Source organism: Pistacia vera, unplaced genomic scaffold (genome assembly GCF_008641045.1).
Source record: "Pistacia vera cultivar Batoury unplaced genomic scaffold, PisVer_v2 Contig142, whole genome shotgun sequence".
NCBI classification, from domain to species: Eukaryota; Viridiplantae; Streptophyta; class Magnoliopsida; order Sapindales; family Anacardiaceae; genus Pistacia; species Pistacia vera.
The window spans coordinates 561,452-574,173 of NW_022195489.1; the positions used below are offsets into that span (position 1 = coordinate 561,452).

Consider the following 12,722-nt stretch of genomic DNA (forward strand, 5'->3'; position numbering starts at 1 on the left):
TTAAGTAATCAGATTATAAATTTTTAATGTTATATTATAATTAATTAAATTTTTAATCATTTAATTAAGTAATGTAATAAATAATAATGTAGTAAATTACTAATGTTTATAATGTGATGTTATAAATTTATAACTAATTAACTGTGAACTCATCTGATCTACCACACAGTATTACTACATAAGTAAGTAACTTTAATCGTGATCATCATATAATGTGAATTGTGACATAATGTTATCCTAATTTAATACAAGTAGATATTTTATCAATATAATGACCGCCGGTACACATGTTTAATGAAACCTATCTTACAATGAATTACGAGTACATTATATTGCTTAAGTCGTTCTTATTCATATTACTATAATTCATGTGTATCATAATAGAATATTTATAACTCTTATCACACAGAGTACAACACATAACCCTTTATAATGTTAATTTTTACCAATGCCCTTTTTTACATCCATCGTGCTATTAACTCTATTAATGTCATATGTTTCTAATTCCCATTAAATTAATCATGTATATTAACGGATTATGCTAATTGTTATGTAGTAACAATTACTGAATTCATATCTATATCATTTATATATAATCGTCACTTAGATTGTCACACCTTAAGTGTAATTATTACTGATGTAATGTTTCACCATTAATGTATCATCCTCATACTTCTAATGTACATGCGTATAGTCTGAATTACTTAGTTAAGTATAACATTACTACAAAGTGGTATTGCTATACTTATCGCGAATTGTAGGTACAACTTTTTAACCACGTGTCAACTTAGTTTTATTCCCGAATTGTTTCTTATAATTCAACAATTGTTTATTAAGGACTGGGAAGTTCTTCTTATACGTTCTAATTTTCACCCTTGTCATCATACCCCACGTCTATGCTGCCCTATGAATGTTATATTCTACATATTTTCCACCGGATATAGTATTATTATGAATGTATAATATGCCTCTTCTACGAAATTTAAACTCCCTTCCAGCATACCTGTCTGTTCAATTACCTTGCACCATTTGACAGTAGGATACAATTATCTGTGCGTCTCTAATTTTAATCTCATACTAGTAACCCCTCCCTCCTCATACACCACTATCACCCTGTTTACAACAATCCCTTCCTCTGTAATTGAACCCTTCTTTCTAAATTACAGTATTTAACACTACTAATGTAATGTTAGACATTCCTGTTAACACATCGTCTGACTCTGATAACGTACCCCATATTCTACACCTAATAACTAGTATTAGTTTATTCTATCTATTGTTAGAACTATATACCATTATTTGAACTTCTACTAATGTCTTATATGACCTATACTTCACGAACTTGCCTTGTCCACATTGACCGCTCCCAGTCAATACTTTTAAATTCACCTATTTTCCCAATGTCAAACACCTGACTACTTTTATTCACATCAAATAATTCTTTACAGTCACATTAAACTGTAACCCGTGTAATTGTGATCCAGTGAACCTTCCAATTCTATTCACCCTAATTGTATATTAATACCTTTTTAATATCAAGGGATATTACCTTCATATTACCCATTAATTCCCTTAATACTGTGTTACTTTCTTATATGTCATAAGTTAATTGGTTCGGATATTATTAATTTAGGTTAGTTTAAAATTGAACGGCTTTTTTATATTTTTCATTCCTTTTTCCCTATGTAACCTATAAAGAAACTCCCCCCACTAATTATTACATTTCACAAATATTCATATAGTCTAGGTTCAACCACACATAGGTTTAAACAAGGTTTCCCAAAAACCAGAGTTTCAAAATAAGGTTCTTCCCCTCCTCCTCCCTAAATAGTGTTTCTTAACAACCAATGGTTCCCCACACGGTGGAGCCAAACTGTGGTACCCTACAGGTTCCACCAACCAGGGTACCGTACTTTTTCACACTTGTTGCGGTTGGTTTCTTCTCCCCTTCCTTCTCTCCCCTCCTCTCTCCCCCCCCGCCTCCTCTCCCTTCCCGGGTTCCATGACATCGCAAGGCCCATCACTGCGTCCAACCCGCGAGCCGCCCACTAGAGAGCCTGGGTTCACAAAAATTGCAACCGAAATGCTACCCGCCATAGTATCGGTTTCCGGGGTCGACCTTCTGAATACGGTTCTATCCCTACCCTTGCCATCCAGTTGTAGTGTCATTGTTCGCGTACGTAATGCTCCACATACGATGCAATGATGTCCACACCCAGGTCGTAAATAGAAAAAAACAACAAAAAAACTAATCACGATGAGACCTCAAATCAGCATTTAATCTAACTTCTGGATTCAACTGATCCTCATAAACCTAGTACATATAAATAATATAAAATACCATGTAACTTCCCGACCTTCATCAACTCAAGGAATACTTAACCGTTGTGAACATTCCAACTAACCACCGAAGGTCTTAGAACACCAATTCTCTTTCCAACATAACCCCCAGAAATCTTACAATGAAAAGACCCCTCAGACCGAGAAATTTCCCAGCTCATCACCACCTTGATTCCTATTATTACCCTACCATTAAACCCAATAACATAGTTATCAATAAATTCCATTTGCGTACAAACACAAGTTTAATCGATCGTAACTTCATATGTCGCTTATACTAAATGCGTGGTGATGAAGCCATTGATCTTCCTCTCACTGGTTAAACCAATGTCCAGTCACCTCTCCAAAACTACCATATACGTGTATGGTGAAGGAACCCACGTCAAGCTCCCACGTTGCGTGTTCACCAGCCGATCTACCAGGGCTCACCAGAAAGGGCCCCCGTCCGAAGTAGTTGAAGCTCCACACACGATGCCCTCAGGCCGAGGTGCGACCCCTATTAGCGGCGGAGCACCCCGGACAGTCTGAACAAGATTGATTAGAAACCGATAAGTGGCACAGGTTGAGTCGTCCCCGTTCATCGTGTTGGCAAGTTCTCCTTCAGAGCGGTCAGGCTGCCTGGAATATGCCAGGAAGGACATGAAGTGAATGGCTTTCGTCCGGGCACCTGGCTTTGTTGCCTGGTGTGTGACCCCTTCCTATACATCCATTTATGATACTTGTGACCTTACGCACTTATTAACACAGCGGATAGACCGCGCATTTGAGATGTGAAGAAGACGGGTTGAGTTTATTTTAATTATTTTTTACTTAAGGAAATTGATTGTGCTCTGTTTGCCATTCCCTTTATTGTACCTCGTTGTTTTAAGTCGTGCTTCCTTTTTTTGGGTCCGCGTTTGCTCTTGTCAATAATATTCTACCATCAAGTAGCATGTCATGCACCACAAGGCCCACAAATTTTTCATATACAGTTACATTTGTTCTTATTATTTCTATCTATACTATTCGTATACATACCCTCTATATACCCGATACCCGTATGTAAGCCTATCATCTCCTATACCACCCCCCCATCCCCTACGTCACCACCCCTATACCCACCCCCCCATCTCTTATATATTGCGGTCTTGAAGCATCTAACATGCATAACGACTCTTAGGCTTGCGCTCTTTGCCTGATTTAATGCCCTAGTCTCATGGAATCAGCATACGGGTATTTGGATTCCTATTGTTTCTTTCTTCGCTGTACATAACAATTCGTAACTTATTGGCCCCCCTACTGTTATTTGAGGCGCCATATGTTACCCTGGATCAAACGCCTATACGATAACCTACCCTTCTTAGCACTTATTTCCACGATTCGACATCCACATCCATCATATCATATCTACTCACCATTTCTTTGTAATTATCTTCTGACATCAATGTACTATATGAGGTTTGACTCAATAACCTTGCATTTTGTCTTTGTGTTTGTTTCTGTTATTACTACTGTGTTATGTTCCACTCAACTCAGCGCTTGGGTCTAATATAAGTTCTAATATTGACCGAAAATTCACTTGATACTTCCAACCCTACTCTCACTCGTGTTGAAATAAAACGTCAAATGGGCTTAGACAAACATACTATAGCTCCCAACACGGCCCCAAACGCTCTCTTTCTCTACAGGATCTTATTTGTTGATCTAATTGTTTGCAAGTCTTGATACACAATTTATGAAACTGCATTGCTTTTTGCTATTATCATTGATTTGATACGTACTAGAAGTAGATCAGGGTTTCAGTAAACGTTTTTTTCCATATAAATTAGGTACCACATAGAGTGAGGGCCCACGGCGGCGGGCCTGGGCTGGGTACCCCTTGCACAGGCTCCAAGCTCTCCCTCTAGACTCTAATGACACAGGCACCAAGCTTCCGGCCCGACGACCAGCCCTACACGGGTATCCGCACCTTACGGCAAAGCCCAAGCCCCAGGCACGCGGGTTTTGTTAATCGAACCCCCTTTCAGCGCGGCCACTCATACTCCACGCCTTGGTAATTAACTGCGTTATTCAGCTTACCAATATTCAATAAGATTTTCAACCCTTTTTGCTTATCATCCTCTCTTCTTTAATTGTTCTACGAACCTCATGGCTCTTTGTAACATAGTATTCTGATGAGTCTATGTCCGCCATCACAAGTCCACATTCCTACCACGCTCATCACATACCGCCCCGTTCCCGATGCAGCTCACCACAAAACACTTATATTATTCTTGAGTTGCTATAAAAATTTTCAGCCCCATGCCTTCCGTTTCCCGGGCATAATACCTGGTCGTATTCATGGTTGAAATTTCCCATTTAACAGTTGAACAAACCCATGTAAATCATTAAAGACAATTTTAACATGTTAAACCTTAATATGGGATGAAAATGGAGGTTAGGTTTGAGAAATGGATATATATATATATATATTAATATATATAGAGGATAATATTGTAATAAATATATAGTATAAGGGTAAATTAGTAAAATTAATACTAAAATTTTCAAGACGGGCCGGGCCGGCCGGGCCTAAAGATATACCCATGTCGGCCCGTACCGAGGTCGGGCCTTAAAATCAAGCCAGGCCCAAGCCCAAGCCCGCCAACCTCGGGTAAAGCCCGCCCCTTTCGGGCCGGGCCGGGCGGGTACCCGAAAGATCGGCCGGGCATTGCATCTCTAGTCCCAACCCGCCAATTCTTTTTTCAAAGTCCCTCGAGGAGCAACGGAAATGGCGCCAACTTCCTTTCAAAGCCTCTCAAGACGCCGGAACACTAGGTGATTTCTCCGACATTGAAGTTCAATGTTTTCTTAAGGAGTAACATCGGGGTGGTTTTCGATTCCAATGATTTTTATTTGGAGAAATCTGTCGATTGTTCCTGGTTGGATTTTTATGCGTTTTTGATTTTTTCGTTTGAGATTAAGGATTGTTTATTCAGTTATCTATTGACTTTGGTGTTTTCTTTCCAGAAAGTTAAAAAAACCTAATTCTGAAATTGGACCCAACCCTAATAAACTTGATTTTCAGGTTTTTTCTTTGGAAGGACTGAATTCTTTTATAGTGTTTGGTTTTCAATTTTAATTCTGAATTATATATTCTTGTATACCATCAATTGATATATTTTTGGTTTGGTCTCACTCCGTTTATGGGGTGGGTTTGCGGGAACCATTAGTAAAATTGCCAATTTTGTATAGCAAATTCAACGCAAATTAACGAGAATTTTTTAATATGAGTATTTCGAATTCGGAGTGTTTTTCCTGAATGGGGAAAACCATAATTCCTGGAATTGACCCTAACGTGACCCTATCGATCTTGATTTTCAATTTTTCTCATTTCAAGGCCAGAGTTGCTTATCTAGTGTTTAGTTTTCAATTTGAATTTGAAATCATATATTTTTTGATTTGATCTATCGCTGTGTTTATCGGTGGGTTTGCGAGAATCTTTAGTAAGTGTCCTAAGTTTTATGATGCAAATTGATGTAAATAAAAAAGGATTGTAATTTTCAAATTTCAGAGTTTTTTTTCCCTAAAGGAAAAAAAACCCTAATTGCTTAAATCAGGCCTGACGCTGATCCTATGATTTTGATTTTCAATTTGACTTTTCAGGGTCGGAATTGCTTATACTATGTTTGATTTTTCAATTTGAATTTTGAATTTCATTATTGTGTTTACCATATTCAAAGTGAAATATTTTTGGTTTGACTATACTCTGTTACGGGGGTGGGTTTGCGAGAATCATTAAAAAGGTTGCATAAATTTTTATGCTAGTTAAAACTAAGACGTTTTGCTTTATTACAGTTGATTTACATAGTTTTTCTCTGCAAGCCGCCTTAAACTGTGTTAAGAAGGGTCTATTACGGAAACAAAACTCATTCATGAATGAGCATGCAGTTGCTTTGGATAATGGGTCATTAGTGTTATTTTGAACTTGATGTTTCATACTTATTACTCTTTCTTTTAATTTTGAATAATTCCACCACTTATTGCTTTGGTACAATTGTGTGACACATGTGATTAAAAGGTGGAAAGTAAAAAGGTCAATTAATTAATGCGACTGATATGATATGACAATAAAAAAGCAATGTCATGTTCAGGACGTTTTATATCGTAGTTTATATGTGTCACAGTTAATCTCTCCTTTTCGATCATAAAGTTATGATTTCTTTTTTTTTCTTTTTTAGCAGAACTTCACATCTTATGCTATTGCTTAATAATTGTTTCTATTTCTACTCTTTCATATACGATTCATCATTCATCGACATATTGAGCAAGTCTGTATATAACCCTTCTGCAGATATTTTGTTTTTTTTTTTTTTTTACACTCATTTTTTTTTTCGTGCCTATTTAAGCTAAAAATTTGCCATGTATATTTTGTCATTATATATTCTTCTTTTAAGCTTTCATGTGATTTTTCTGATTATGAATGAAATGCGTTTTTTGAGCTTTGACTGAGTTAGTGCAAGTAGAAATGATATTATATTACACATCAAAATTTTCTTGTATTGTATAAAGATTTTTTTTATATTTCAAAGTTCGTTTGAATATCCTATTGTTTTCAAATTCTAATATTTTATTTTGAAATCTGTTAGTTTCTTTAAAATATGTTGAAATTTTGCCTGATATATGAGAACATATTTAGTACATGAGCTTTTGGGTCTCTAAACGCTTTACTTTGGGACTGTTCACGCATCTGTCCTAAACAGTGGAGCATACCCCGCTAACGAACCCATCGACCGTAGAGTTTCCAGAATCATCAGTGTAATACAGCTTACCCACAAAGTGGTAAGCTGTCCTATTTGACGCCAGAGATTTGGTTGCATTTAGTGATAGAGACTCAGAAGCCTACCTCAAATAACTTCCGCGATCCTTCATACAATCTCTATCTTGTGATGTATCTTGGTTGCAGGTTATGTGGAAGTTGAATTGATTCAGTACATATTATTGCCTAGTTGCATTTATGGAAGAATTTCAACTATCAGGTTCTTTTTACTCTGGAATAATATTTTTTCTGCTTCACTAGCCTCAGTCATGTGTTTTGGTGTCTAACCTCTTTCGACTTGATTTGCCTTGAAATATCTTGGAGTAAGATCCAAGATTTCTTTGCTGCTTTGCTATAATTGATGATTGCCTCTAAAAACATAAGAATGCTTAGCGACTAGCCACCGTCGTGTTTTAGTTGTTTAAGCAACTGATCGGTTATTTAAGTTGCTTGTTGCCTTTGATCCTTTGGATGACTTTTACGGTAATCAAAATTTGCCATATTGTGTGCAAGCATTACTGTATTCTATTATTAAGTTGTTGCCTTGTACATGGTTTGACAGTTATATAAAAGTTCCATGTTGACATTGTAGCACTCTTGATATATATACAGAACTGTTATTTTGCCTCACTTAGTATGGTGCTATAATCTCTTTCTTATATTGTCCCAATAAATGTATTAATAGAATGCTTATCAACCAACAACCATTCATATGAAATTATATTTTGTTTTTCTTTAAGCAAATGGTTGCATTGTTATGTTACTTGTTATAATCTTTGGATGGTAATCATGTATTATCATATTATGTTGGAAGCATTACTATATTCTCATTTCATGTTATGTTAAAGTATTACTATATCTTCACAAATCAGTGATTAATATACCGATATTATATTGAAGCTTCATGTGTACCTGGTATTACCCTTGTTATATATACAACTTGCAAGAGATCTTACAATGATTATGCTACTGAAATACAATTGTATATAACTTCTATCTCAAATCTCTATATTGTGCAAAAATATATTATATATTTTTGTCTTTCTATATGAAGAATTGTTCAATTTTTTGAATTAAGACTTCTATCCTTTCATCATGAATGATTTCATCGGTTTGTTTTGAGGAGCTTCACAGTTAGAGGGTTGGCTTGAGGTAGAAGCAGACAATTTATTAACTCGCCTTTAAGTAAGAGCATAGTCACACTAATTTGGGTATTTGACTATTTAAATTGCCTTGTGGGTGTTTTCACATGTTCTGTTGAATTCATCGATTAAGTTCTCATGATCTCATGATTCTTTTGTTAAGATTTTATGGCTCCATTTCATTGAATTATGTGAAGATCTTGTGATAGGAGCCCACCCCAACAACTCAACAATTTGGGTTGGGTCATGGGTTGGGCTAAGGGTAAAACTCTCTTTGGAAAACCGACTTACTAAGGGAGGGCGCGCAAGCCTTTATAACCCACATGCCCACCTTTTTTCCTTTCAATGTTGGATCCTAACATTCCCTTACGCTTCGAGACCTAACGCCCTCGTTAGTCTTCTTTCCAGAGAGCGTCCGCCCTCATTGGCTACCCTGCCCTCATCGGCCTTTACTGCTCTCCTTCTGGGTCTTATTTCGCCTAGAAGTTTGTCAACAACTCTCCTTCTCGACCCCTCGAAGGACCCATTGGGCCCTACTACGTGGGCTCCACGTCGATCTCTTTACCCTTTGGGTGACTTCGCGGATCTCCTTTTCTTGGGTAGTAGCCCGAGCTCAAGGTTAGCATGCCACGCGTGCGTAGGATCATGCTCTGATATCAATTGATAGGAACCCACTTTAATAACTCAATAATTTGGGTTAGGTCATGAGTCTTTCATGAGCTTAGGTAGAACTCTCCTTGGAAAACTGGCTTGTCAAGAGAGGGTGTCCAAGTCTTTATAACTCACATGCCCATCCTTTTCCCTTTCAATGTGGGATCCTAACATTTTTTAATTATGTGAAGATCTTGCCAATTAAAAAGGGTGAAATTCCATAATGAAAATGAGCTTCACATTTGTAGTGCTATCCTTTCGAAGCCCATGGCAGCCGGCTTAATTTGAGGGAAAGAATCCAGGACAAATCAACCTTGGAAAATATGGTTTTATTACTAGTTGAATTAATTTGTTCAGCATTTATCGAGGAACTTCCTCTGTATCGAAAGAAATATTCCTAAAACATTACAATCAATCCGGCACTCTTGCATCCCCAATGCGGGCCACGACTGATTTAGCTGGGTAATTCTTGAACCTTACAATTTATCAGGTGATTTTGCATCTTGAATATGTCGGCCAGCGATTGATTGATTATTAGCTAAGTTATTAGTTTTTATTATGCTCAATTGGGTTGCCAAAAGAAATTGCCACGAGCTGGAATTTCACAGATTATTCTGAAGTTACCTTTGCGCAAACCGGATCCTTTTACAACACAAAAGGTTGGGTCAAATTACTACCAGTCTATTTGCAAAACCCAGGTAAATATTTATCTGCTTTATGTGTATCGATACAAATGAGTTCAAGCATTTGAAGCTTCCTTTCATTTATGATTGGGAGTAATATCATTATACATTATCACTTTATATATGCAACTCGCTTTTGTCTGAAGTATTCTAAATTTGAGAACCGACACTAAAAGTCAGGTCTCACTCATTAAAATGTCCTCACTTTAGGTGTACTGCTTTCTGATTTTTTTTGTTTTTTTTTCTTGTTCGCGTGCAGTCGTGCATGTGTTAACATATATATGAGAGAAAACAAACCATTGATTAGACATTAATTAATTTACATTACATGATCAGGAATCAACATTTTTATAAACATAGTAAACTAGGCAAAATGACTAGGACTTGCATCAGCTAACACACAATAACTTGCCCCCGTCTGTCTGATACATTAATAATACAACTTAAATTAATTAAGCCCTATCTAATTACCAATTGAACAAGAAGAATCCATTCACCATAATGTTTTAGCAACTTCATTTGGTGGTTAGTGAAGATGTACCAATGAGGGTTTTTTTTCTTTTTTTTCTTTTTTTTTTTAATTAGTGTTAATCATACACTAATGGTACGATAAGCAGTACCCATGGGTTGGCTTCTTCCTCTCAATCCATGAAGCTTCATCTCCTTGATAGCTGGATCTTGTAGCAGTAGCATCTTGTCCTTGTCTTTAACACCAACCATGTGTAAATATTCATTATCTTCTCTCTCTTTCCCTTTGAACAACAGCCTTTGCTCTCTTGGTTCCAAACTTGTTACCAATGACAGTATCATCTTTAGTTCCCCTGAAAAAATAAGATTCAGAGCAAAAATTCAGTCGGTCCATATCAAACAGTTTTAAGAAACTTCTGCATAAAATTAATTAAACTTTCAAGGGATGAAACGAACATGAGAGCTTACCGAAAGTTGACGTTGCTTCAATGGAGATATCATGCCACTTAGAAACAGTTGAGACTCTTAGAGTGATGGTGCCTTCTCCTACACTGTCTCCACTTTCTCTCTTTTGAACTAGCATTCCACCAGGCCTAAGTTCCCATTTGATTTCACTAATACCTCCATACTCTTTTGGACTAGTTGCAGTTGAAGCTGCTTTAATATTGTTGCTACTATTGCTGCTACCGCCCCCGAGCTTAAAACTTCCTCTGCAGAACCTTTTTGACCTCAACTTGATCATCTTTGTCTCCCTTAGTTCTAGTTGAAAACTTTCTATTCTCTTCTTAACAAGCTCTCTATTTTTCAAAACTCTCTAGTAAAGGGAAGAAGAAGGGGTGGGGACTACGTAGTTATATAATAGTGGGAGGTTTGAATAAAATAGAAAAAAATGGAGACTTAGCAAACTGAAGGACAAATGAGATAATGACATATGGAGTGTGATATGGGCAAAGTTTCTTATGCTGATTTTATGGGGGGCTCAGGCACATGGGAATGGTTATTTTGGAACACGCTTGCTTGATTGACGCCCAAACACAATTACATCAAATGGGCGGTTGGTTCTCCTCATCAAATATAGAGGATATATTTTTGTTTGAGTAATACTACGTGTACAAAGAAATCTTACAAAAATTTATGTATAAAGTGCTGTGACAAGAAATGAATGGAAGAGTGAACACAAAAAGTCAAACTCATCATATTTACTCTTCCATTCATTTCTTACCACATCACTTTGTATATCTAGTATTATTGTTTTTGTTTTACAAATGATTAGGACTTTGTTCGGAATCTGTCAAATTAAGGACTTGTTTGGATAAACCAAAATCAAAGAAAGAGCAAACCAACATGCCTGGCAGTTCCTTTTTGCCTCACTTTTTCTTGTCATCTTTTCCTTCTTTTAATTTATTTCCTTTAGAGCTTTTCTTCTTTCTCCTTCCATTCTTTCATGGAAGCTTACAAATAACAATTTCTTATTATCAAAAACATGTCTGACATTTATCTTTCCAGCTTCAGAAATATTGGATTGAATAATGATTAACGAGAGCCAGTCTTTTGAATCTTCCTTGAATTAGGTACTCATTTACCCTAATAATTTGCATTAGTCTGACCGTAGATATCCAAATAAGACTTCTTGAATGAAGGTATTATCCTCGAATAATATTTAATTTTATACATATAATTAATGCATCACCTCACCTCTTAATGTATGATCAGGATCCAGAAACAATGAACAATGAATGATATATCTAAACATTTCCCCATTATATGACATAAAATAGACCCCAGAAAATATTTTCCTCCGCCGTAACATAAGGTCCTGGGCCCTGGATCTCAAATGTTTGATGGAATATATGTTAGATATTAAAAAGAGAGAAAGTTGTTTGTCTTTACTTGCTTCTTGTTATTTGATTCTATAATATATTTTAGGTCTCGTTCGGTGGGTGGCTAAAGATAGCTCTTGGTGTTTACTTTTTGTATGGGTAGTTGGCCAATCCTCAAGGCATCAACCCATGTGGGGAGAGTTTAGAATATTACTACTACTTATTAAACTAAAACCTTCCATATCGATGAACTAGTCTATACCTATTCGATTATTCTATTTCTTGCAATCATAGAAAATTTTAATCTTTACGTAAATCATGGGATAAGTTTCCCAATTTTAGATACATGTTTCATGAAACTTGATGACTTGTTCTTTTAGTGCTTCATCAACTAAGCAAGGTTAGGCTAGCCACCATGCTTGGAGACCTTTTAAGTAGTATTGTAATATTAATCAAAACCATTGATGTGACTTCACATATTGCAGGTTTTGAACATCTGGGATATGCCCAAAATTCTGAGATTGAGATAGGTAATACAGATTTTTCTTGTTCACCGATTCCTTAGATATGTTAGAAAGATACATAGCACCCCACATGTTTTAAGCGAGAGAGACATGATATAACATAAGTAATGTCACCATATGAAGCAAATAGGCTTACCAAAGCGCATGTGGGAGGGCCCTGACCCTGAGTTGATTCCATGCATGTATATGTCATCTAGGTATGAGTTACAATTATGGAGCTGTTTTGATTGATTCAAAAAATCCAAACCCAGAAAGAAAATTCTTTGAAATTAATTTGATAGTGCTGTGAAATATATAAATTTATTTACCTTGGTGAT

The 12,722-nt window shown here is 36.4% G+C and overlaps 1 protein-coding gene across 1 annotated transcript; it reads right to left on the bottom strand.

Annotated features, from left to right (window-relative positions):
* Nucleotides 1-9,901: 9,901 nt before the first annotated feature.
* On the bottom strand, nucleotides 9,902-10,851 carry LOC116123463 (BAG family molecular chaperone regulator 2-like). Its single transcript, XM_031409240.1, has 2 exons — nucleotides 10,530-10,851; nucleotides 9,902-10,414 (listed from the first exon to the last, which is right to left on the bottom strand). The coding sequence occupies exons 1-2, from the start codon at nucleotides 10,801-10,803 to the stop codon at nucleotides 10,185-10,187; spliced, it is 504 nt and encodes a 167-aa protein (XP_031265100.1). The 5' UTR covers nucleotides 10,804-10,851; the 3' UTR covers nucleotides 9,902-10,184.
* Between the last annotated feature and the right edge of the window lie 1,871 nt (nucleotides 10,852-12,722).